The sequence below is a fragment of the Andrographis paniculata genome, unplaced genomic scaffold, assembly GCF_009805555.1.
Source record: "Andrographis paniculata isolate CXL003 unplaced genomic scaffold, ASM980555v1 Contig34END, whole genome shotgun sequence".
In the NCBI taxonomy this organism is placed as follows: Eukaryota; Viridiplantae; Streptophyta; class Magnoliopsida; order Lamiales; family Acanthaceae; genus Andrographis; species Andrographis paniculata.
In genome coordinates, this window is record NW_026137567.1 from 3,899,130 (window position 1) to 3,926,931 (window position 27,802).

General features: G+C 33.8%; 2 protein-coding genes across 6 annotated transcripts; both read right to left on the bottom strand.

Moving 5' to 3' along the window:
* Positions 1–157: 157 nt before the first annotated feature.
* Positions 158–10,537, bottom strand: LOC127248936 (alpha-mannosidase). 2 transcript variants are annotated; one of them, XM_051271528.1, is made up of 29 exons: positions 10,454–10,537; positions 7,947–8,571; positions 7,771–7,854; positions 7,538–7,626; positions 7,281–7,455; positions 7,049–7,168; positions 6,895–6,978; positions 6,732–6,803; positions 6,528–6,641; positions 6,347–6,447; positions 6,169–6,262; positions 5,523–5,690; positions 5,112–5,201; positions 4,951–5,016; positions 4,790–4,846; positions 3,991–4,210; positions 3,675–3,811; positions 3,065–3,130; positions 2,910–2,969; positions 2,718–2,789; positions 2,568–2,615; positions 2,340–2,459; positions 1,774–1,839; positions 1,498–1,610; positions 1,346–1,430; positions 1,042–1,152; positions 828–971; positions 663–731; positions 158–503 (listed from the first exon to the last, which is right to left on the bottom strand). In XM_051271528.1, exons 2-29 carry the CDS (start codon positions 8,136–8,138, stop codon positions 315–317), a joined length of 3,006 nt encoding a protein of 1,001 aa, XP_051127485.1. In that variant the 5' UTR covers positions 8,139–8,571; positions 10,454–10,537; the 3' UTR covers positions 158–314. The 2 variants fall into 2 exon arrangements, with proteins under 2 accessions (XP_051127485.1, XP_051127486.1); XM_051271529.1 differs by having other exon boundaries at positions 3,675–3,808; positions 10,454–10,536.
* LOC127248937 (disease resistance protein RPM1) lies at positions 10,434–27,275 on the bottom strand. 4 transcript variants are annotated; one of them, XM_051271532.1, is made up of 3 exons: positions 14,329–14,505; positions 11,742–13,900; positions 10,434–10,551 (listed from the first exon to the last, which is right to left on the bottom strand). In XM_051271532.1, exon 2 carries the CDS (start codon positions 13,810–13,812, stop codon positions 11,758–11,760), a length of 2,055 nt encoding a protein of 684 aa, XP_051127489.1. In that variant the 5' UTR covers positions 13,813–13,900; positions 14,329–14,505; the 3' UTR covers positions 10,434–10,551; positions 11,742–11,757. The 4 variants fall into 4 exon arrangements, with proteins under 4 accessions (XP_051127489.1, XP_051127490.1, XP_051127488.1 ...); XM_051271533.1 differs by lacking the exons at positions 10,434–10,551; positions 14,329–14,505 and adding exons at positions 11,207–11,559; positions 15,847–15,952; XM_051271531.1 differs by lacking the exon at positions 10,434–10,551 and adding an exon at positions 11,207–11,559.
* Positions 27,276–27,802: the final 527 nt, after the last annotated feature.

Below are 27,802 nucleotides of genomic sequence, written 5' to 3' on the forward strand. Positions count from 1 at the left end.
TAGGTAATAATTATATAATTATATTACATAATTAAAAATTAAAAATTTAATAACATAATTAAGTATTAAATTAAGACATCAGGAGGTGCTGAACACTTGCACTTACTATCACATTCTTTTCATCCCACAAATATTTTACATTTAAAAATCACAAATGTAATCAAATCAAACATTTTTTTTCCTATTTATTTCACAACAATGATACATTATTTCATAGCAAACCACAAGACAGTTGGTAGCTTATTACACAGTTCAAAACTAAATGAAATGAAACATAACATTACATTCTATCTGCATTTGAATTTGCATTTGCTTCAGAACGTTAAGATGAATGTCCTGATCTCCATCGGCCCCAGCTCGACCACGAGAGTCGACATATCAACAGGGCCTCCTCGAATCGATACCTGGTCCCGACCAGAAGCCTTCCTTTCGACTTTCCAACTCGTCTTCATCCCCGACTTGTCTTGATTCGCCGATAGGCTTGTCTCCTTCAAACTCTTGATCTAAAACAAAGAGGGAGTATATTAGTCACTATATACATACATATATATATATATATACATATTTGCGTACATTGGCTCGATTCAAATTATTTGCAAATTCAACGGTTAAAAAAAATTCCATGTAATTTGCCAAAAGGATTGTTCTTGAATTTGACATACTGTTTTCCCGGCAAACATCTTCTTAAGTTCGACTTTAGCTAGTTTGGAGTAGTCGGAGTCTTCGCCTGCCTACATGACAACGAGCTAAATAAGTCGAATAATTTGAGGTAGCTGTTAAAAACTTAAACCAACAACTACATATGTTAAAAACAGGCCGGGCTTTACCTCATATAGATGTGCCAGTCGAAGGAGCGCGCTGCCATCAACCATTTCTTGGAGAGTGATCAATGCGACATTACCAGGTAAGTTGTAGTTTGGTTCCATGGATGTGGCCGACGTAGAATGAGAAGATTTCCATTTCTCTGAGTCCTGTGGAGTTAGCATCAAGCAATTAATCAGATGACAACTAAGAGTTATCGATGTATCAAAAAGTATTAACCTCGTGCGAAAAGGCTAAAATGAGGGGGGAATATATTTCTTGGCCTGCAGTTCGCCTCCACTGCGCTCCTGCGCCGCGCTTGTTGATGCTTACGTAATAATTTCCTCGTACCTAAATGTTCATATCACCATTGCAGTGTCAGAAACTATGGTATTGATATTTGCATCAAATGTATCAGCCACCAGTTTAATTCGATAGAAACTATGAGCTGCGCCATGGATGTATTTAACTAGTGGATAATATTAGCATCTGAAGATTTGTCATGAGTTGTTGCAAGATGATGAAATGTAGCATAATTTTGTACCGTGAGTCCTTCGCATGTAACATTGAGACAGACGAGCTCATCAAGGGGCTCACCAACTCCTCGAGAATCATCATTAAGCATCCGCCTGGATAAAAAGTATAAATTAGAAATGCGATCATCTGAAGGAAAAGGGATTCTGATGATTTGTATACCTGTGCAGCATCAGCTCAATTTCTCCATCCTTGATGCTTGATCCTCCAGTGGCCCGGTCAACAAGAACAGAGAACTCCGAGTTCCTATCCTCCATGTAAATTCCAAGATTAATCTGAGAAGGAATCAATGAATCAAAGCCATTTTTTTCCTAATGTTGAGGGGACAGAAGCAATGCTAAACAACCAAATGCAGAAAGTTTCTTTACTCTACACATAAATTTTAGAAAAAGGAAATCCAGTTTAGCACAAAAGATAGGTTGAAGTTGAGAACGTTACCGGATAGTAATTCCCGGCTACAGGTTGAGTAACTGTGAGGGGCCAATCAGCTCTGTAATCTCTGATCTGAAATTTTACAGGGAAATGCACACATAACTAACAAAGAAAGGTAACTAGTAGAATAGTAAAACACACAAAGTAATGAAAAATGTCCATCCAGATATACTGTAGTCTACAGTTTTTACCATGGATGTGATATTCCCCGACTTCAACTTGCCTATATCACCCAAGATGTAGCGCAATGTGGTGCTATCGAATGTTACTAATTATATGACCTAAGGGCTTAAAATTTCGAGGTAAGGAAGTTATTCTAACAAAAGGTATTATACAGTTCACATCATTGCCTTTTTGAGATTTCGTATCATCTCATTTGTTAAGAAGATAATAACTATAGTTCAGAGGCAGATCTCAAGACAGAAAAGCAAACTTTTCCGGATTATATAAAACAAAAGTATGCAGAAGCATAATTACTAATATGGTGAACGGAACAATAGTATAAGAACTAAAAAAGGAATCAAGTCACACTATAAGAAGGGATAGAATTCAGTGATGAATGGAAGACAAACCCGTTTTATAAAGTCTCTTGCATTGGAATCGGTATAGAACACTTTATCGGTAGCCATGTTAGCCGTCAATCTTGTAATGACCTCTTTTCCGATGCTATCGTCAACAGGAATTGGACCAACCTTTGGGTTATAAGCATGTAAATGGAATGAGATTAGGATGGTGATCAGGGAAAGAAGAAGACAGTCAAAGAAAATCTAGAATAGGGAATCTACTTGAGAATCACTAACCGTGAATTCAAATTCAGCATGCTCTTGGTGTTTGTATACTCTAATTATCTGGCAATTTCGACAAGTTACTTCAGTAGGTGAAGCTACATGATTTCTTCCATCAAAAGAAAATTGATGTTGAGAAAGGGAGAACTTTTCAAAATACCCAACCTGAGAAATCCATGGACTAAATTGTTGATGGACTTCATCAACTAAATGCCCTCGGATTATCTTTAGAGGAACCTGTAAGGAGAAACAGAAGCATTCAGAAGAATTAGAGAAGAAAAATGGTTATCTTGCAAATCAAGGCATGGATAAGCCAAATTTTAAATATAAGATTAAAGAAAGACTGGGATCCCTCACCGATCTAGAGGCTACAGAAGGCGTTGATCCAGTTGGTCGGAAAATATATGCACCAGAAGCCTGAAAAAGTTGAGTATGATACATGTAGCAATGACAGCATTGAAAGAAATGGCAAGTTATATGAAGCTGCGTTAAGTACACTCAAGTGCAAATACCTGTCCATCAGAATCTCCAGTGCTTGAAGAATACCAAAGATAGCTTTGTTGTACTGGTATATCGACCTGGTATGGATACATTAACCGTATAAAAGAACATATATTCATTACAAACAGAGATAAATTAGAAACAAGTGGCTGAGAACAGGTGACTTCATATAGCCATACAAATAAATGAGTAACAACATGAAGTTTCTGAAAATAGAAATTTTAAGAATTTCAACATGCCAATAACAGTCAACCGCAACTGACAAATATTAAAAACTATTACACCAATACAGTAGGAAAAGCTTTTAACCTTAAGAATTACCTTGGTTTTAACATTCTAGTAAAGGGAAAGATATACTCTTCCATAGAAAATAGTGAGAAGTGGGTTAAGTTCAATTTTAGCTTACACTTAGATCTTCAAGTAAAATACATACATTGGAACACGACATTCGAATATCCACACATCATGACTCCTGTGGTGTGTTCTTAATTAACTTGGTCCAGATAATTCTGTTAAGTTTCAGTGTCGCATAGGATACTAGATAATTTCTGATACCCTGTTATCTAAAAACAACTAGACCAATGCATAATTAAAAAGTGTTCAGAAGAAGATAGTTCTTACCCCTGTTTTGGCATTGAACATGCGTTTAAGTTGCCCCGATGTGGAGGAAAATGATAACTTAAGATTTCCTGGTCCAATTTCAATAGTTTCCTCTGTAGGCTGATCCGCAGCAGACACATAACTGTCTATATTTCCTGCTTCATTGAAGTCCAAATGCAAGAACTTGTCAGGATAAAATCATCAATAGTTTTAGAGCAGACCATAAACTAATCCACACTGGGATATATCTAATTAGCCTTTTTGGCTTTTTTTAAAGAACTTGTAAGAATTTCAGGACTGATGGTTTGTTGAGAGTAATGTATTTTGTGAGTAGTACCTTTTTCAGCTTCTTTCGAAATGAAATAAGTATTCCAACCCAATGGTGGTACTGATGCTGGAAAGATAAGCCAATACTTTGCTGCATGTTTGTCTGAAATTCCAGTATATGCCTCCACATAAACCTTTCTCAACTTGGCTGTCACAGTATCGACTTCTAGATATTGAGATTCTACAACGTTTCCCGTTGAATCCTTTACAACAAGATTATCATTGTTGACCTGTAGACTCAAATAAATCACTTGTATCAGAAGTCCACTTCATAGAGGTTTCTAACTAGAGGGAAATTGCTAGAAATTTTGGATTTATTCACTTGATATTTATTTTTATTAAGTTTCTTTTTTTTTGTTTTTTTTTTGGGGGGGGGGGGGGGGAGTTATTATTGTATGACAATTATTGAATATGATGTTTTTGTATAGAAAATACGGGTTGGATGTAATATTTTTAAAATTGAAAAAAAAAAAAAAAAAAAGATTATTCCCCTTTGGCTTAGAAACTTTTCTACAATGGTTTCATTAGAGCTGATAGACATGGTTTTGAATGTGAAATTCCTGACAAAATATATAATCTTTATATTTCGAAATGTATTCATTTACATTATTCTATACATTTAACCAGTCAATTTAATGAAGTGCTTTACCTAAGCTATTATGAGGAACAGATTCACAGCTTAACCAGTAGCAAGTGAGCTTTAATTGAATTGGGATGAGATTTAGGAAAACACTTGAGTCAATCAAGAATATGAAAAAAAGATATCATACAAAAATCGAAGAAGTATAGAGAAAAATATTCCAACTCACAGGAATCCGTATCATATCAGTCCTGCTCCAACTCAGTGGGTTGTACGCCACAACCACCTAACCAAAGGATATACATACATAGGTATATATATTCAGTGAGTAATGGTTTTTGGTGTATCACTTTGTGTGTCCAAACTTTCATGAAAATAAAAAATTGTTACCAAGCTCTTCCCTTGAGGAATATCTTCTTCTGTTGGTGGGCAGAAACTTATATTGAGTAACTGACACTGTTCACAAACCAAAAGAGCACAAGAAAATATTATATTTCATGGGAGCATTAGAATCACCAAAAACACTTAAAGTGAGATCAGAAATGTCTAACCTGGCTAAATGTTGATTTAGATGCAGTACAATTTCCGTTCGTCTCTGAACTGAGAAGACAAGACAAAGCTGAGTCGACAACAATTTCTGCCTGTGCAAATAAGACAATTCATTAACATTGCAACATTAGAAAATCAGTTGTAGATGTTAGACGGTCACCATAGCTGATCATATTAATAGGAATCAAACCAAAATTCCCACTGGCAATTTTGATCTGCAGTCATCAGTTTCTAAAGTTGCAGTTGATTGTTTTTTACTTTTTATTTCCTTTTTCAACTTTATTCATGCATGCATCTCTATAGGAGGATAAGAGACATTCTCCAAACTTCATGTATTGACTGTATCCATTTCAGTAAAGTAATGCATATGGATAGAGAGTATTTACATAGCAATACTACATGATATAACTTACCTCTGTAGCCCCAATAGCCAAACGCTTAGCATAGTCATTCGTAGTATGCTGTTTAGCAGTACCGGTAACAGCATCATGGTGCTGAGCGATTCCTAGAGCATCGCCTAATCCATCAGTATTAGGACTAGTTGATCTCCTCCCCGCCATAAATTCAAGTTGGCGAGCTGCCTATAATACACAGAGCTAATATAAGAATCAATATCTATCTTCTTCAAAAACACTAAACTCATGCAAAATTTTGTAACAAGGCTTAATGTTGGCACAACAAAAAGGAAATTAATTTCAGTGGAAGAAGTACCAATAAGATAGACATTCAAAAATAAAACACTGATTATAATAAGATGGTAGTAGATCTTTGTACTGCGTAATTTCATGCTCGAAAGTTATTTAGTTATGTTCTAATCTTTACATACTAAATTTGCATATAATAAATATCAAATGCAAACAAGTATAATTCTTTTAGTTATTTGATAGAAGTATGATTCTCTTCCTTTAGTATGAAACTTCTTATATTTATTTTCCGGAAAAGACTGAAAAACATATTTTCAATCCCAACAAGAGACAACTTTAACCTGCAAAGGTGAAAACAGTCAATTATTTTTCCCTTCGGCTTTATGCACTCACAAAAATCAATTCAAGAGATTACCACATAGTATCCACTCAGTGCCCGGACGTATCGTTTTAAGGCTGGGCGACTTGTAAAAAATCCAGTCCAGTAAGAATTTTCATCGTCTGCATATCTTTCATAATCGACAGAAGTACATTCAAATTTATTCACCAATCAAACAGTGCAGATAACAGAAATCATAATAGGTGGTGCTCACGGGAAATAATCATCAAGCTTCAGAGGAAAAGATTCATTGGCTGCATGTTTGGCATCCGTATATATCGTTGGAGTAGAATACAATGCATTTACACGACCATCCTGTTCCAGCCAACTCTGTTAGACTCATACAGCATCCTTTTTATTGAAAATGCTGCTGATCAACATTATAGTATGTGTACCTTGTTAACATAATGAATAAGTTTGTCCATCTGCTTGAACCATGACTCGGCATATTGATACTGGAAGTCATCTCCCATTGTCCACATAATATGATTTGTTCTTGTGACATTTGCCTACATACCGAACCCAAATGATAGCTGTAGCAGGATATTTCAAACAATAAGTAAGTAAGCTTGGTGTGCTTTTGTGATCACAAGTTCTACCTGAGTCATTGCAGCAGCAATAAAATCATTAACCCTTTCGTCAACGTTAAAATCAAAGATATGAGGATCATCCTGCAGTGTAGAGATGCGATCATTGTCTTGAAAAAAGGATGTTAGAGAGATAACCATAACCTCAAAACTTAATGCTCCTTAGCCAACAAACCTGAACTGGACTGAAGTCATCATTTACTTCAAAATGGAACCCAGTCGGTGGGCTGTAGTGAACTGGAAATGCATTAGCAAATATCTGCACCATATCGGACCTTAAAGGTGATCGAGCAAACAAAATTAAAAGAACAAAGGGTTGTATTTCTTACTTGAGAAGAGGAACCAAATGTCCTAGAACCCTGCCATATAACCTCAAGAGATTTATCTTCCTTACGCTTTGCCCGGTCTTGATAATCAATCCGTGCAAAATGAACTGAATCAAATCCTAGCTGCATATCCCATTCAATAAAAATTCATTATGCAAACAATAAAGTAATATAATTACATAAATAATTCCAATAAGAGGGACAGCAGCAAGTTTGATCTTGCAATGTTTCCAACCTCAGATGTCAGCAGATAAGCTTGCACTGCAGAATGCCCAAAAGGATCGATCTGCCATCCAGCACGGGGAGTCTTATTGAATTGACTTTTGATCAATTGGTGGCCAAGAGTTGTCTGGTCAATCATGTCTATATAGTGAGTAGTAGCTTCATCATGCATACACCAGCCGCCATTTCTGCACATAAACGCCGCAATTAACATTATTCTAAACAAGAAATTTCCGAATACTAACAAGCTACCACATGGACTCATCATACACGAATTCCAGCCGGCCAGCATCAACCAAATTTCTTACTTCTGCTTGAGTTTCTACACTTTGCTCTTTCCACCATCTATCGAAAAAGGCCTAAACCAATTCCACACAGCAAGCAAATAAACAAACACACAATCATCTAATCAAAAAACAAACCAAAAACTGACAATTCTCATACACATTGACTTAATAACAAAATCCACCATAGATAAACAAAAACCATATCAACTGAGCTACCATTTCGACATATATAAACTTCCTATTCGGGTCACGGCGCAGCGCATCCACCACAGAATCCAAAATGTTTTCCACGCAGGCACCCTGCATCCACCAAAGAACACATCCAAAAACAACGATCAACAAACATCCCCAAACACCAAACATTCCATGAACACATAGCAGCAAAAACCAACCTGAATGCTATTATTCGATCCAACATAGTACTGATCAATGGTCTTAAGCCATCCCACATCATCATGCGTGTGAGCAACCAAGTGCACATTCAATTTCCCATCAACAATTCCACTCCTTGTATTATATTCTCTGTACCCCTCAACACCCAAAATCCATAGAAAGGCGGAAAGAAACAGCACTAGGTTTCCCATCCGCAAGCACAACAAATGTTTGGCCAATTATGGCTTCTAACAAAGCATGAAATTTATTGCAATTCCGAATTACATATAGCCCAGAGACACAAAGACCGCACCGACTAGATGTGCAGACAGTCCAAGGAGAAGCGACAAATGGCATTGATTTCTCCTTTGTAGTTTAGGCGCGTGCGAGCTCCACAGTCTGACATTTTAAGTGTCTGTGCAGCTGTAGAACTTTATGGATAATATCAATCATTAATTGCAAGCCATTATTGGAAGACAAGAGAATAATAGTTAAGAACGAGGATCGCGATGGCGATGGAGTTTGAGTGGAAGAATCTCCCAAGTAAAAGCTCTGGTTGTTGCAGGCATGGCCACGGGGCCTTGGCCGTTATTTTTAAACTTTTGTTTCTGGGCGGCCACTAGAGACGTGGACGAAGCGACAATTCTAAAAGAACATCAATAATGGATTGTTACTTTTTTTTTTCTTTTATAATCCCTCACGATAATGACTTTATTATTTATTTTCAAGAATTGAGTTTCAGTGTGGTCTTTTTATATTTGTTTTGAATGAAATATTCTTTGGAAAATGAATACTATATTTTCATATTAATTCTATCTTCTTTGATTATATATGTGTATATATATATATATATATGCTTAATTTTATTTTTATTTATTCACAAAACACATATTTGTTTTGAGTTTTGTATATATAATATAAAAATAATAAATATGATTTTAGCATATTTTATTTATAGAAAAAATTACTCTCTCAGTCATACCTGTAATAATTTTATTAAATATTTTATTTTTAAATTTTTATGCAAATGGAAAATAGCATGATAATTTTAAATATTAAATTGATATTTAATATACTATAAATATATATATATATTTGGTTTGATTTTTTTAAAAAATAATAATAAATAGTAAAATGCAAATTTTGAAACGCACAAATAAATTTTTATAATAAAAATAAAAATCAAATAAAATAGATCTATGGGTATGTTCATATAAACTTGTGTTAATGGTTTAGTCTCTTTATACAGATATTTTTCAAATTTTTGTTATCATTCATATATTTTTGCAAGTTTTAAGACGACGATATGTTACTTTTTGTGTTTTAAATAGAAAACGAATATTGAAACAGATATTTTTACTGCTATATTACAATTATACTAAATATGAGATTATTACAATCGATACAAGGGTGAAATATTATTGTGTAAACACATTAAAAAAATAAATAAAAATTAAAGAGCAATATAATAGACAGACTCCGTCAATAACTTCAGAATTCAAGCAAAAAAATGTTTTTGTCCAATCAATCTCACAGAATAAAATAATTAACTCAACCAACAAAATATTTAAATCTAAATATTTAGAAAACGACAAAATGATCCAGCTACATCTCCACCCATGATTAATGTATATGACATACAGCCAAGATTAATTTAGCACATTCTCAATTAATCTACATGCTCATATAATAATCCTAAATCATACATATATATATATATATATATATAAGACATATATTTCAAGACTAATCATTCCAAAGCCAAACTACAGCTATAATCAATCAATTTTCTCTTCTTTTCTTTTTTTAACCAACAATTTTCACAAAGTCAAATGTACAAATGTGCATATAATCAATCTAAACATCCAAAACAACATAAAACACAGCCATCATGATCCAAACTAGTAAAAAATACCAGACAATAAAGGGTATCAGAAAGTACAATTTCATTGCTAAATCAACAAAAATTGCAGATAGTCTCTTCTGGAAAGTTTTTGCTGAAATGCACAAAGTCAAATATAATGAGGTATGTTGCAATATGTTTTTAGTCCTAATTGATCATCATCTGCAGAGATATCTCCGCACCAATGTATTTCCACAGCACAGCAAATGGTTTAATTGTCATAATTAATCGGTCTTTTGAAAGTTTCAATTTTGCAATCAACAACGGATTTTCCGAACAGAGGAGATGGGATCAATAGGTTTATACAGAGATGAAAGAACGCCATCCGGTTTAAATTATCAAAAGATATACGGCATAGAACCTAGCTATCACTGTTGCAATAAAATCATGAGCACCTAGGACCAAGTTTGGCAACTTTATAATCATGGAAAAATTAAAATAAATTGAAGGACAAGCACATTGATACAAGATTATCCAATCAGTTGATCAGCAAGGATAGAAAAACAAAACCAAAACCTTGCAATGACTATATCCTTTGCTTCAATAGGTATACTGTTTTTATTTAGTTAAATTGCTGGTTCCAATCGTAGCTTTTCAACAAAGAGTACAATGGAAGTAGGGTACCTCTGTATTTTGGAATGAGAGCCTTCAATCATAAACCGCCGTGTACATATACACAATGCGAGCCAAGTTGGCCATTAGAACTGCCCAAAAAAAATAACCTGGTGCAAAATAATCAGTAGCTAGTAGTCGAGAAACTGGCCTAATCTTTATACAGGCAAGGTCGAATCAAATTTCATTATCAAGCGACATGCGCTCAACCCAGCACAAGGTCGGACAAAATAATATACATACATACATGTAAAGCACTAGAGAGACAAATGTTTAAGCATCAGAGTTGACTTGGAAAATTAAGTATCAATTAAGTATCAACCTGAAAATATATCATATTGATGCCAAAGACTCTTAGAAAAACAGTTCACAGTGAAGAATTAATGGAAGGTGCATAAAACTTATCTTCTTGTCGAGCAGCACTACAATGATCCCAATATATGATGTTCCACAAACAAAAAATAATATTCTGCGAAGTATTTCTACTTTCCGTATAAAAAGGTATAACACAAGAGAATGGCATTTCAACTCAAATTGTAATGCAATTTACATCAAATAGTAAGCAGTTGATATTAAGTCGATAGTTCCAAGATTCAGCAATCATGAACAGAGCAACACCTTAATTTTCATCGTGCTCCACAACAATCATATTAAGTATTCAATTCATGGTAAGTTAACATGTCATAGTATATAACTATATATAAAATTAACAAAAAAAAGAAAGATAAAGATCTGGATCATTTTACTTCTTCCCGGGAGAATAGCTGAAAGTAACAAAGATCCTGAACATTGATGTAACGAGATGTACTTCATACACCACGGGGAGCAGTGCGACAACAAAACTTACTCAAATCAAACCTCTCTCCAAACACAACTCACAAAATCACAAACCACAGGCAACCGGAATTTCAGCTGGGTGACCAAAGGAATAAACAAGATTTTAGAAATTTACAGATTAACTGAAATATGCGAAATCTGAGGAAACAAGAGAAAATTTTCTCAGCACAGACTTTGCATCCTCGATAATGGATGGTGGGTGGAGCATAGAGTTAGAAGCAGAATCACACATAGGATAGAGCTAGGGGCTGGGAGGGGTTGGGTGCCGAGGATCCCGTGCCCTAGTGAAAGCATTAAAAAAATATTTTAGCAAACAAGGTTTAAGAATGACAATAACAAAAACATTAGATAGAATAGTGCAAATATATCAACCATCCAGAGGCACACAAAAATAACAAACTTAAAAACCAACAAACAACACATAGATAATTAATGCAAATATTTTCAAACAGTGCAGACATACCCTATGATCAGTAGTGTTATGGAATCCTTGGTTTGCTATCCCATGTCTCTCTTGCCTCAATAAGATGGGGACAATACCGTTGGGCCAATACTTCAACTTGTTCAGAAAATGACTTGCTACCATGCTGACCGATGTGCAGAACCATTTGGTTCCAACGCTTCCGACACACATCTCCTGATCTGTTATCAAGAATATTATCCCAATCGACATCTTCCATGCAAGTGGCGTCGTAGCTATAAAGGGCATCTAGCAAGCGATAGTCATCTACATCAGCCCACAAGCCTTCAGATACCATAGGTGAGCTTAACTGGTTGTACCATTTAAGGCAGCAATTTGCTTGAGACCGAGTGGTCAATTTATCACTTATAGCTGTCCACGGAATATTGTCTCGCAGCATTCCATACTTGGACTTTTTCTCATCAAATACTTTCAACTGTAGGTCAAGGTTTACTAAATCGAACAGTTTTTGATATTCACCTTGAGTCCAATGCCCTTTATTCTGGTTAGCTAGTTTTATTCTCCGCCAAGTATCCTTCACATGAAATCTGTGCTTTCCAAGTTCTTCCGCTATTTCTTTCCAACGGTTGCCATGCTTTTTCTGATATTTCAAAATCTCATCATACTCTTCTTGAGTCCACTTCCGATTCTCAGACCTTCGAAACAAAATTTGAGCGCGGTAGTAGACAGCTACATATGGTCTGTATGGTATGGCAGACCCTATTTCTTTCCAACAGCCATTCACTTGACGGCGGTGCTTTTTACAGTTCAAGACCATGTCCAAACCTTCCTCACCCAGGTCATGTTCTTCTATGTACTTTCGAACAGCCTCTTTGACAATCTCATCTTCTTCACGTGTGAACCGCTTCCCTAACACCATTTTATCTTTATCATCATTTTCTTTCTCAGTATTCAAATCACTTGGTACAGGGAAAACCTCATCCTGGGCAGTAAACCTCACTTTCTTATTACTGTTATCAGGTAATTGGTCACTTGAACCATTCTCCACAAATTTGTTCCGTTTCTTCGATCCTTTCATAGCTGATTTTATGCAACCATCTTGCATGTCATGAGAATCATTTTCCTCTAGCCTGCCAATTTGATTATTTCCTTTGTTAGTAGACAATTTGTCATCCCAAATTTCATCAAACCCATATTTCATTGATTTGGACTTCTTCTTCTTCATTTTCCCCTTGTTTTCTTTTTCAGCATGATCTGCTTCGTTATATCTTCTCTTATTACAGCTATTGTCCACTACATTGATCTTGCCATCTTCTACATATTCTTCCAGAGCATTCGATGAATCATCCTGGTACTTCTTTTTCCTTTTGGTTTCTTTTTTCCTCTCACATTCCTCCCGACTATGCTCAGTTGACAAGTCCTGCTGCATTGTAAATAAACTACTATCATCACTTTCTTTCTTTCCCCTTTTCTTCCTTTTCTTTTCGGCCTTCTTACCAATATCTGCATTGTGCCCACTGGCCTTCTCAAAAAAATCTGTTTCACCCATTGTTAAACCACTATCATCACTTTCTTTCTTTCTTACTTTCTCCCTTTTCTTATCGGCCTTCTTACCAAAATCTTCATTGTGCCCACTGCCCTTCTCTAACAAATCTGTTCCACCCATTGTTAAACCACTGTCATCACTTTTTTTCTTTCCTCTTTTCTCTCTTTTCTTCTCGGCCTTCTTACCAATATCTTCATCATGCCCACTGGCCATCTCTAACAAATCTTCTATTTTAAAACCACTATCATCACTACTTTCTTTCTTTCCTCTTTTCTTCCCTTTCTTCTCAGACTTCTTATCCAAAACCTCATTCTGCTCAGTAACTGTATCCAAAAATTCTGTTTCGCCCATGGTTAAGCCACTATCATTGCTTTCTTTCTTTCCTCTTTTCTTCCTTTTCTTCTCAATCTTCTTACCAAAATCCTCATTGTGCCCACTGACCGTCTCTAATAAATCTGTTCGGCCCATTGTTAAACCACTATCATCACTCTCTTGCTTTCTTTTTCTCTTCCTTTTCTTATCGGTCTTCTTATCAAAAACCTCATTCTGCCCCTCTATTCCGCCCATGGTTAAGCCACTACTTCCTTTCCCTTTTCTCTTCTTTTAATTCGCAGCCTTCTTACCAGAATCTCTTTGTGCCCCCAACAAGTATGTTCTGCCAATAGGACATCAATTAGTCACAGTACAACTAGGCGATTCAAAAGAGCACAGAAAATTACAATACAGTATCAATAACAAATCAGATAATTAACTGTCTCGTCCATTGATCAATGTAACTAGGCCTATATCAAACAATTTCCAAAATTTACTGAACCAGAAAAGATTCAACGAGGGCTTACGAATATACCAATAAAATAGCGAAACATCAGAAAAGATTCAACGAGGGCTTACGAATATACCAATAAAATGGCAAAACATCAGAAAAGATTCAACGAGGGCTTACGAATATACCAATAAAATAGCAAAACATCAGAAAAGATTCAACGAGGACTTGCGAATATAGCAATAAAAATAGCAAAACATCAAACAAACAAATAGAACTTGCGCGTGAACTATTATGAACGCGAAGAATAAGACAGTCACCGTGGCGGAGCAGCAAGGTGAAAAGGAAGAGAAAGTCACGTCGCGGAACAACAAGGTTATGAAGACAAGAAGGAAAGAGGAAGGAAAAAAGAAGAAAAGAGGAAGAACGGGGGAGAAGAAGAACGACGAAGAAGAAGATGGAGGACGGCGGCTGGGAGTGAAATGAAAAGCTGTTAAATTAAAAAGTTAGGGCAAAATTTGTGTATATATATTATAAAAATAATATATTTATAATTAAAAAATTATCATAATTCATAATACTGTATATATTTATTTATTTTTTTTATAAAAATAAAAAGTAATCTATTAAAAAATAAATTGAAATTCATATTAGTGTTAATGAAAATAATTTTAATTAATTTTAGTTTTAGGGTTAAAAATTCTGATGCCAATGGCATCCAATTCTACAAAACACGGCCGTTTACCGTACCTTGCAAATAGAATTAAAATAAATATTTATTTTTTTTATAATTATATTAAAAATTAATCATATAATAAATATATAAAATCAATTTTTATTTATATCTCATGATATTTTTATTCGAATTTAAAATTTTGCTAAAATTGATGATTTTATTTTCAACGTGGCTATTTTAATTTCTCTCAAATAAAACTAATATTAATGTTTATACTAACATAAAAAATAAATAGTACTCTTACTATTTTTCAATATTTAAAATTTTAACTTCAATTTTTTTTATATAATTATATTGGATTTGTTATTTTAATTTTTTTAATATATTTTCAATATATATATTTTATACTTTTATAAAATTTAATATTTAATATAAAATATTATTTTTTATATTATCAACACAATTTATTATGTCTTACATAAAAAAAATTATTCAAATCAAAACACTAAATAAACAAATCCATTTAATTTTACATTATATTAATATCTAATATATCAATATCTTTTATAGTTTATTTTTATTTATTTAAATTAAATGTTTAATATAATTATTTATTAAATTCATTATATTATTTTTTATCTTATAACATTCTAATATAGTATTATTATCCATATGATTTTTTAATAAAACTAAATGTATATCTAAATGAAATGAATGGACAATGATAATGGGCTTAAAATAAAGTTAGATTTAATGGGCTTAAAATAAAGCTTTCATGGCAATAATAATGTACAAGTGCATATAACTTATTACATACATAAAGTCATGACATAGTTTTGTAGAATACGGCCCATTTTATTTATTTTACTTGTAGTTGGAATTTTCTTGAGATAATTTATTTATGCTTTTGTGCTCGGTGAGGTTTTGGATTTAAGATCACTCGTAATAATAATAATAAGTCAAAGTATGCATGCCATACAATAAAAATTATATCATCACTAGTATTGTAACATGATTTTGTAATATTTATCAAATTTCTTAATAGTAAACAACATAGTAACAAACACCTGTTTTTAATTTTAAATATTATATGATTTTTTTATAGTCTAAAATATGATACCAAACACATAATTTTTAATCAAATCAACATAATTATACTTACAAGCGTCTTCCTCTCCATGCACCATCAATCAAATTGAAAACACAAACTTTGGCGACATTCTTGAGTTTCCATTGATTTTCTTGATTGCTTCCTCGAGGATCGAGCTCGGCCTCGAATCCCTCAGCCATGTCACAAAACTCGACGTACCGAAGGTTTTCAAGATGTTCCATTCCGTCAGGCACCCATTCCATCGATTTGCAATCCCACATGAAGAGCTCTTCCAAATGACGCATAGCGCCTTCCTCGATCGTCACCCGTTTTAGCTTCCGCAGGCTCAACAACCACAACTTCTTGAGTTTCTCGAATCCACCGGCACTGAAATTCAACTCATCGCCTTCATAAGCAAAGTACATTCCCAATACACTCAAATTGGGCAAATCTTTGAGGTACTTGAGCGGATCATTTCTTAATTTACTCCATCGCAAAATCAATGTTGTAAGACCATTAAGCGATGCTATCCAATGTGGCATGCTTGCCAAATGGCCATGTAGAACGAGCTTTCGGAGAAATGGTAATTCCAAACACGGCGTTGAATGTTGCAAGTCTACTTTGTGGCCTTTAACTAAAGTGATGCTCAATGATCGAAGATTTATAAGCTTAGCTAATGAGGAACATAGCCTACTTCCATCTTCCTGTCTTAGCTTCGTAATGCCTAATCTCCGGAGTTGAGTCAGTTGCCCAATTTCCTTCAATATGTTAACTCCATTTTCGTGATCAGCTTCGATGTGCAAAAGCTTTTGTAAGGATGACATTTGGCTTATCTCATATGGAGCCTTGAAGCTTTGTAAGTTGTCGAATGGAATGTAATGATATATTACCTTATGGCTGTATACTAGAAGATGTCGAAGTTTGCGAAGCTTCAAGATTTCTATTGGAAGTTCAACGATTTTTGATTCCTTGAGATCTAATGTCTCCAACTTTTGGAGATTTTGGATGGATTTTGGGATGGATTTAATCATTGTCTTTCTTAAGCTCAGGTACTTGAGATGATATAGTTTGAAAACTCCAGTAGGGATTGTTTCAATTGGTGCACCTCTTAAGTCCAATACTTTTAGCAACTTGCAACCTCCCTCTAGAACCTTGTTTAAGATTTCCACTGATTCGGAATCTACAAAGCCCAACAAATGCAATGATCGAAGATGCTCGAACGTACAAGTATCCAATGTGCGGCTTATGGAACTATTTACCGAGAGGTGTCTAGTCTTATAGTTCCAAGTTATGTCATCTCCGGTGACATTGTCCGCTAAAATATTTTGCTCTCTAGACTTGGATATAATGTATTGCCGTAGAACATCGTGGATGATGAATTTCTTAGGGCGGCCATCAATCGTTTTCTTAGCTATTTTGATCAAACTTTTGTTAAGAAGATCATTGAGATAGCCCTCTGCGACCTCCTCCATTGTCTTCTTCTGCTTCGGTTGTACGAATCCTTCGGCGATCCACAACCTTATGAGTTTCCACTTGTCAATTAGGTAATCTTCTGGAAAAATACTGAGGTATATGAAACAAGATTTGAGATAGTAAGGCAAGTCATGGAAGCTAAGGGAAAGTAGTTTTGACATTCTCTTCATTCCATCATCTTCCATTTCATCGCCTAAGCTTCGGCTAAACATCTCCCATTCTTCAATTCGATTGCCTTTGGTTGCTAATAGCCCTCCAACAACAACAATGGCAAGAGGCAATCCCGCACATCTTCTCAAAATATTTTCAAATATCTCCTTCAAATAATAAGGGCATGTTGTCCTCGGGAAAGCTTTACGGTGGAACAACTCTCTCGACTCTTTCTCCGACAATGGTTGCAAGTCATACACATGTCCATTCTCATTCTCTCCACAACCCGCAGCGTTGGCTACACTATACAAACGTGTGGTTATTATGACGCTTCCATGGCTACCATCGCGCCTCGGGAAAGCATATCGAATGGCTTCCCATACAGATGCATTCCAAACGTCATCAAGAACAATAATGTAGCTCTTGTGGTGGAGAAGGTTGTAAAGCAATTCCCTTAAGTCATCAACATTCATATCCTCTAATAATCCTTGTAAATTGATACCCTCATTGTCACGGGTTCTTAGTCGTCTAACCATGCTTCGCAAAAGATCCTTCACCGTATACGTCTCTGAGACAGTAATCCATACATGATATTCAAATAAATCCATCTTCATTATTGCCTCATCGTACAACTTCTTAACTAGAGTAGTTTTCCCCAATCCGCCCATCCCGACGACTGAAATTACTTGAAGTCTGTGACTAGATGAAGTCGATGCCGCAGAAATCATCCATTCAAGTATAATTTTCTTAGACTTATCGATTCCCACCACGTCTTCTTCTTGCAATAAGAGTGCATCTCCACGCGCCACTGCAGACAACCTATTATCAGCTACTGTGTAGTTAGAATTGTAGTCATGTGTTGTTGTCGTATACATGTCTTTATATCTTTGTTGAGCTCTAGCTGCGTCTTCCACTCGGGTTTTGATTTCTTGAACCTCAATGGCAATCCGACGCCGAGCTTTCAAGCTTCTTATTGAATCGTACACTCTTCTTAGGCGTCGGGTAAATTCATTGTTCCGACCATTGCTGTCACGCCGTCCAAATCGAAACATGTACTTCTCAAGAACATCTTCAATATCATAAGTGATTTCTCGAACTTGTCTAACCCATTGTTTGAGGTTGAGATCAGTTTCCTCTCTTGCATCCGCAACTCGCAAAAATTCCCTCATGTGACCTAACTCATCATGAATGCATTGTATTTCTTGTGTGAGCCCTCCCAATAGATGTTTTTCTTCTTGTAGCCACAATGACAATTTGTCCAACAAAAAAGTTGCAGGACTTTCCGCCATTGTTAACCTTGATTTGATTTCTTTTATAATTCTTAACTTTCTTCTCACCCTGAAAAAGAAAAAACACATAGGATGTTTATTGGACATATCATATCATTTTGGACATCATATGCTTTTCAAATTTATCAAAATACATATATTTCAATTTTTAAAATGAGATTACTTACAATTTTTATAGTTTTATCATTCTATTAAATATATTTTTACGTATATAAACACATGCATTCAAAGCTTTGAATGTACAAAATAGATATAAAATATTGATGATTACAACCATGATAAAGAACAACAGACAAAAATATATTGTTGATATTGGTTTGTTTGTTTAGTGTTTTGATTTAAAGAAATTTTTTTATGTGAGCTATAGAAAATTGTGTCGGCAATATAAAATATAATATTTTATATTGAATGTTGATTTTTAAGAGATGATAAAATATATATTGTGAATTGTATCGAAAGAAAAGTTTAGATAAGAACCCTAAATTTAGTGTTTCTTTTTATAAATCTATGCAAAATTGTCCATAACCCACTAATGATTTAAAAAATCATTGTCATTCTCTCATATGATTTAAAAATTGTGTAATCCTTAATTGTATATTTAAGAATACTGCATAGTAATCTCAAATATGTGTACTTAATGGAACTTATATAACATGTATTGTTCTTACAAATAAGAATATAAAACTGTGATAAAATCATGTTACACATTTACCCATCATCTTATTTTTTGACCGGCTAGATTCGCTGCAATGAAGCAATTGAAATTGTTATTGACAAGCTTAGTTCGATCTTATTCCTTGTTGTTCTCTGTTTAATTTTATCGAGAGAAGAACATGACAACATTGGTAGGATTTATCAATTTAGTGAGGTCATCAATTGTAATAATGATAGGTTGGATCTAGAATGAATTTGAGGTGAGAACAACATGAAAAGTGAATTTGCTTCTTCTGTAGTCTCTGATCCATATCCTATTTGTATAAATTCTGCAACTATAATGCAATGCGATTACATCTGTTTGTCAATTTGTGTTGGTACTCTAAGTTAATATATCTTAATTTATACTATTAAATAATCATATTTGATAGTTAGAAATCGCATGCGTTTTATATTCATATCATATGCGATAATTGGGTGATTTTGATTGGATTCTACCTAATTTATATGCGAATTGTTTATTTGCTGTGTGCAGAGGGCAAATATTAAATTTGGCATAATTGGCAGAAAAAAGAAATAAAATTAATTAAAGGTCCAAAAGCCCATCTACAGAATAATTAGGGCAAACATTAAATAAAAGGAGGGATCACACGTTTCAAAAAGAGAGGACGGCTAGGGCAGAAACACACAGGAGCAGGAGACTGACAGATTCATAGATCGCGCATGAGCAAATCGACAGAGAAGATTTCCCCCTCCCACTATGACTTCATCTTTCTCTTTTGTTCTTTGTTATTTAATTATGGAGTAGATACTTTTCTGGTTTGAGGGGTGATAATGTTTTGGTTCTTTTGTTTTGGAGATTCTTGATTTTCTTTATAAAAGTTCTTTTTGATTATCAATATTCGTCTAATTCTGAGAATAGCGTTTGTGATTGTTAGATTGATTGAATATTTTGGTACCGATATTTAAATTAGTCTGATAATCTAAAGTCAATTCAAGTAGGATATCCGTAATTGTATTCGCACTTGAATAGGTGACAACCGAGTTGAATAGTTCCTTCCCGGGGGTTAGACAATCAAATCTAATTGCTTCTCTTAGATAGTAATTGTTTTGAATTGGGTTTTTCTAGATTGGAATGCGGTTAGACAATATTCTTATGGGCACACCTAGGTTTATTTGCTTAATTAGGGGTAGTTAATGGTCGTACCTTAATTACCTACACCGTAAGGAAAAATTGGTTGTCAGAGCTTGTTGATAACTATAACCAATTTATTGATACTTTAATAAGAATTAATTTAATTGAATTAATGATAGAACACAAGTGCCATAACTGCATCATCCCTTGAGCCAGACATCCCCTTGATAGTCAGTTCCCCTTTAATTTAATTGCTTTGAGGTGAGAACAACATGAAAAGTGAATTTGCTTCTTCTGTAGTCTCTGATCCATATCCTATTTGTATAAATTCTTCAACTATAATGCAATGCAATGCGATTACATCTGTTTGTCAATTTGTGTTGGTACTCTAAGTTAATATATCTTAATTTATACTATTAAATAATCATATCACCTAAAAACTTAAATATAAAGGGATACATATTATTTATTTATTTATTATGAAGTCAACAAACACGGTCCTTACATGCAAGGTAGATATACGCTACAGACAAATTTTGCACGTGAACGATGATTAATAGAGGGGGTGGGACTCAAACACAGGACGTCCCGGCTCTAATGTCATGTTAAATGACCAGTTCACCTAAAAACTTAATTTGAAGGGATACACATCATTTATTATGAACTCGACCAACATGTACTCTCATGCGCAAGGTGGATATATGCCACATACGATCCTTGCACGTGGATGCCATTAAATTATTATTAGTTAAAAGACATCATAGTGGGAATTTTTTTTAAATTTAATCCTTCATCAAGTTTATACATTCTATCATTCACCTCTCGTATAGACACCTCCATCAATATTGATTTATTCATATGTTGTCTCTTTCCGTTTTATGTTTTGATTGTGTCTCTCACTTTCGACAATGCAAATTCCTCTCTTAACCTTCTTTTCCCTTCCAGGTTTTGATTATTACTTTCAAAAACATCAAGAATGCAAATTCATTTATTTTCTTTCATTCCAGGTTTTAATCGTTACTTTCAACAACATTAAGAACACAAATTCCTCTTTTCTCTTTTCTTCTAGGTCTTAATTATTGTTACATTTTTCCATGATTCTAGATATGCATATTACTAGCAATAAAATTACGAGTCTATTAATAGACATAATACAAATTCGATAAACTCAAATAATAACAACCTAATCTAATTGATATAACCAAATATAACGACTTAATTTAGATAATAGAAATTTAATCCAAAATATAAATTAAATATCTAAAATACCTATAACATTCTCCTTTAAATTCAAGTTGTGATGAAGAAACAACTTGAGTTTATTAAGAGAGATCGAAGATGATATCGCCAAAAATTTTCCATTGTGTTACAATTAGAAGTAGTTTTGTCGACTAAGTTAAAGTCAGAGATGTGACTCGCTCATAATAAAGTCAGATTTAAAAATAGGGTTCGCTCATAATAAAGTCAGAGTCAAAAATAAGACTTACACCTATAAAAGTTATAGTCGAAAATATGACTCTCAATGCAATAAATATAGGCTCTGATTGGAATTACGACAAACAATCAAAGGCCAAACATAAATTTATTAAAATTGAAAAAATAAATTGAGGAAAATTTTGACAAACAATCAATTACAGACAAAAATTGGGAGAACTTCAGGTACATTCCAAGAATCGTTGTTCTAATACCAAGTTATATATATTTTTAGAATTTTAAAGATGTATATTTTAGATATATTTAGGTGAACAGATCATTTTTTCTAACATGATATCAGAGTCAAGAGATGGCATATATTTATCTTGCACGTGAACGGGCACATTTGTTAACTTTATAATAAATAAATAAATAGATAGTGTGTATTCTCTTAAAACTTAAATTTTAGGATTGGTGATCATTTAATACGGTATCAGAGCCGAGATATTCCGTATTCATATCTCACTACCCCCATTTTTCGTTGTTCATGTATAAGATTTGTATGTGATGTATATCCACTTTGCACATGAACGGACGTATGAGTCAACTGCATAATAAATGAATAAATCATGCGTATCCTTTTAAAGCTTAAATTTTTAGAAGATGTGGTCATTTAACATGGTATCAGAATTGAGGCGTCCCGTATTCGAGTGTCATCACCCCCATTTATCATTGTCTATGTGTAAGATTTATATATGATGTATATCTCACATTGCACGTATAAGGTGTGTTGGTTGACTTCATTTCATGTATCTCTTCAAGTTCAAACTTTTAAGTGAACTGCCCATTTAACATGTGCATTCTCTAAAGTTAATTTCTTTTATTTTTGTTCATTATGAAATGTTTGCAGCAACATCAACTACCACTACTATCTAATTTCAAATTCAATTTGGAGAAAAATGACCACTTGGCATATTGATCTGTTGAAAAAAAATGATAATCATTCATTTGTGTCTAAAACGGTGAAAAATAAAAGGTTTGAGTTCAGTTTTGAGGTATTTGGATAAACTTTTTTTTATTGAAGATTGTTGAGCACAAAAAATAATAATAATAATAAGTAATGACAGTAGGATTCTGGATGGGTCTGAATATAAGCCAAACGACCCAGAAGTCGGGCAAAAGAAAGTCGGACAAAGAAAGATGACGGCCGATACGAAGGTCGGGCAAGATGAGGTCGGTCAGGATTAAAGTCGGGCGAGGAAAGATGAGATGGCAGACGCGGAGGTCGGTCAGAACGAAAAAGGGAAGAGCAATACGTACTCAGGTCGGTGAGATAAGGTCAGGCTCTGAGGACGGACATGATAAGGTCGGGCACGGAGATCGAACGTAATAAGGTCGGGCATGGATGTCGGACCTGATAAGGTCGGGCACTGAGGTCGGACATGATAAGGTCGAGCACGGATGTCGGACGTGATAAAGTCGGGCACTGAGGTCGGACATGATCAAGTCGGGCTCGGAGGTCGGACGTGATAAGGTTGGGCACGAATGTCGGACCTGATAAGGTCGGGCACTGAGGTCGGACGTGATCAGGTCGGGCACGGAGGTCAGACGTGATAAGGTTGGGCACTGAGGTCGGACGTGATCAGGTCGGGCTCGAAGGTCAGGCGTGATAAGGTCGGGCAATGAGGTCGCATGTGATTAGGTCGGGCACGGAAGTCAGACATAATAAGGTCGGGCACGGAGATCAGACAAGATAAGATTGGGCACGGAGGTCGGTTGAAAGAGGAAGTCGGGCGAAGAAGGACGGCTGATACTAAGGTCGGTCGAAACAGGAAGTCGGGCGAAGAAGAACGGATGATACGGAGGTCGGTCGAAAGAGGAAGTCGGGCGAAGAACGACGGCTGATACGGAGGTCGGTCGAAAAAAGGTCTATTAATTGGTCGCCTACTTAAGTAAACAGTAGTTTAGTCGCTTGGTTAGGGCGACCATTGAATCGTCTGGATGATTCATTGTTCAGCCAATTGGAGAAATCAGATGGTGGTCGCTTGATGGGGCGGCCGATGAGTCGTTTGGTCTAGCGACCAGTCTAAGAAGTCAGAGGTTATTGCTGGGCGGTTGAGTAGTCGGTCGGGACCAACCGCCCATTTAAGGGGGTGAGGTTTTCAGAAGCGGTCGGCCGAGACAGTTGAGTGCTGTAACTGGCGCGAGCGGTTAGTGAGTCGGTTAACACACGTGTCGACAGAAGAGGACTTTCTGGGCGGTTGACAGTGGTTGCTGTAACCGACCAGACGACGGTTCAAACCGTTTCTTCAAGGGGTTATTTAAGGATTTGGGTCTGTTCTGAAAAATGATCTTCAATCGACATCAAATTCAAAAGAATTGTCTTTGGGGATCACCACTTTATTTTGCAGTCTGTAGTTTTATTTTCCTATTTTTATTTATGTATCCTACCGTGTTTAGAGATTCCTAATCTTAGGCACTAATTATATCAAATTCAAAAATAATTTCCTATCTTCCAATTTTACTTTTTATTATTGAAAAATTGCATCAAGAAGATATTTAAGCTAACAATGATGGGTGCAGAGAAAAATGTTCTAAAAGAGCTACACTAGCGATTATTTTTTTCCCTAATTTTTCTAAGTGACGATTATCAATGTATTTGAATTATATCTTAACAATGTTTGTTTGTTTTAATACAATGTCATTTCTAGGATCAACCATACGAGACATATATGAGATGACAAATTTAGAATTTGATTGGAGGAAAGAGATAGAGTTGAGGAGAACTTTAGGCTTGATTGGATCAATTGCATTAAAGGTTTCAATTGTTGAAAAAATTATGTTGTTCATTGAAGAAAAATGAAAGAACGAATAAAGATAAAAAATAAAATAAAAATGGTAGAAAGAGCATGAGAAATTAATATAAAAACGTAAAGATTACAACACTGTCAAATGTTAGCATCATTAATTGAATTATAAAAAAACGTATTGTATCAATGTTTTCGAAAATATGAGAAAAACTCAACCAACACATTACATTGAAATAGAATAGGTGTTAGAGAAGTTCTAATCAAACTTAAAAAATTTCAATCACATTTGTTTATTAAGAAAGATAAACTAAATAAATTTATTGAGCTCGGGCTTAATGATATTATTGTCGCTCTTATTGGAGCGAGCTGATCAAAATTTGAATGGGTTCTTCGATTTTATTAAGAAATGATCTGGAAGCGTGTTCGGAAAGAAAATAAACGGAAAGCAAAAAAATATACCAGACAAGAAAGTAAAGCAATGCAGGGAAAGGAAAAAATAAACTGAAAATGAATTAATTCGGTGATCCTGTGTCCTAAAAGAAAAGCAAAATATATACTTCTTTCGTCCCAAAACTATAGTTTTAATTGGGTTGTGCACGAGATTTAAGGAATATTGATATTATATTGATAGTTGGTAAAAAATACAGATAAAAGACTTGTTTGCCCTTGTGAGTGTATTAGTGTAAAAAATAGTGGCAATTATGTAATAAAAATGAAAAAGTAGAGGTAATTTTATGATTATATGATTATTTATGAAAAAAAAAACTATTATTCTAGGACGGACAAAAATGATAAACAAGACTATTGTATTGGAGCACCGGTAGTATATACTAATACCTAAATCTAAATTTCTAAAGATTTAATCATATCCCTAAAATTCACCCCTACTCCAACAACTTCATTAAACAATAGGTTATATCATCTATTTATCAGTTGAACCGTTGTTCGAACTTTCATCTGGGCCTTACATCGGGCCGCCCGCGGAACTATTCGTATAGAATATTTGGATCAATTCACGAGCTCAATTTTATTGCAAATAATATTTTGGAATAATATATTGTATAATTTTTAAATTTCTAGGCTCAAATGATTAAATTTAAGTTCAAATGAAATTTAGATAAATAATAATATATATTAATTTACGATTACAAAGTTTTATCTAAATATTCGAAATTAAGTATATATGATATGATTAAAAAAAAAAAGTATATAATTAGATAGACAAATGTATATTTAAAACATTAGCAGATACGACCAAATATTCATTTATTGGAACATAATTTACGAAGCAAATACGTTTCAAACAAACGCATGCCATATTCATTTTAAAAAGATCACTAACTTAAATATTGAAAAGTCCCTTCTAATAATATATTATGATATGTTAATTTTTTATTGTATAATTATACTATTATAAAATTCTTCGTCCGTCCAAAACATCTGCAATATTTCTTTTTTTGTCTTTTATAACCATTATGCAATATTCTAAAATAGAAAATAATTAAATACTTATGATATCTCACTTATCATGTCACAGTTTTTAGTTTCGTTCATCTCACATATCATGTCACTTTCTTGTTTTATAAAAGAATTATACACTTTAATTAATTATACACTTTAATTACATTTTAAATTTTATAATTTTAAGATTTTTTAAGTTTAATTATACTAAATTGTTAACTTAAATTTTAACCTATAATTATTTCTACTAATATATTTTTAATTATTTGTTAATAATATCCTTCTTAAATTCCTGAGTCTACAGTAACTAGTAAGAATTCTCTCTCATCATATCACATAATTTTCAAATTATCATACTCTCTTCGTCTCATATCTATCGATCTATTTACTTTTTGCACGGAATTTTAGAAATATTAATATTATATTTAGATATAGTAGAAATAAAGATAAAAAGACTAAACTACTCTTATTAGTATTGTATGATATAAATGTAATGACATTTGTATAATATTTTGTAAATTAGAAGGGTATTTGTAATATTAGGTATACAGTACAATTAGTAAAAAATGAAATAAATATTTTGATGAAACGGATCAAAATGAAAAAATAGATGTATTGTTAAGGGACATAGTGAGTATTCAATACTACCTACCTAAATTTATGTATCGAAAATAAATATTGCACCATGTATGAAACAGAAGGAATATAATATTTTACAATAATTCTGTAAGTACCGAGTAAAAAATATTACATAATTCTATCTTTTTTACAAACTTCTAAGGGTTCGTTTATATATATATATATATGTTTATAAAAATACAATATTAAATATTTTTTTCTTATAAAACATTGTATAAAATACTTTTTTACTACTGTTAAAATTTTTCCAAATTTTCTAAATTCACAAACTTCTATATAAACAGACCTAACAAATTATATGCAAAGTTATTTTTGGCTAACACAATAATAAACTATACAATTAAAATTTGACAGAAACCATATTGGAAGATTTGTTTTAAACACAAATTATAGATGAATTATGTGTGCCAGAGAAAATAAAGAAAGGGGAAAAAGGCATACCTGCAATGATGTGCTGCTTTGATATGTCAAATGAATCAATCCATAGTTTATATGAATATGGGAATATGTATATATAGAGAGTGGTAGCGGATGATGTGTTAGTCTATTAAGGATCTGTTTGTTTGTAATATAGTCTATACGTTTCTGAAAAAATATATTCAAATGAGCTGAACACGAATTTCGATAGAGATAATATTATATTCCCTCTGTCTCAGAATTATAGTTGTGTCGGACACGAGATTTAATAAATATTGATATTATATTGATAGGGGGTAAAAGGTACGTATAAAAGACATTTTTGACCTGAGTGTATTAGTTTAAAAGTTAGTGGCAATTGTGTAATAATAATGAAATAGTAAGGGTAGTTTTATAGTGATACGATTATTTATGAAAATAAGACTATTGTTTTAGGACGGAGGGAGTATTAATTAATTATGATATAATTTTAGTATTTTAGAAGTTGTAAAATGAATTAATGAAAAATTTGACCATTGTTATTAAATCGAATATGTAAATGATTGTAACATATAGCTAAATAAGTATAATGTTAATAAAAAATAAGT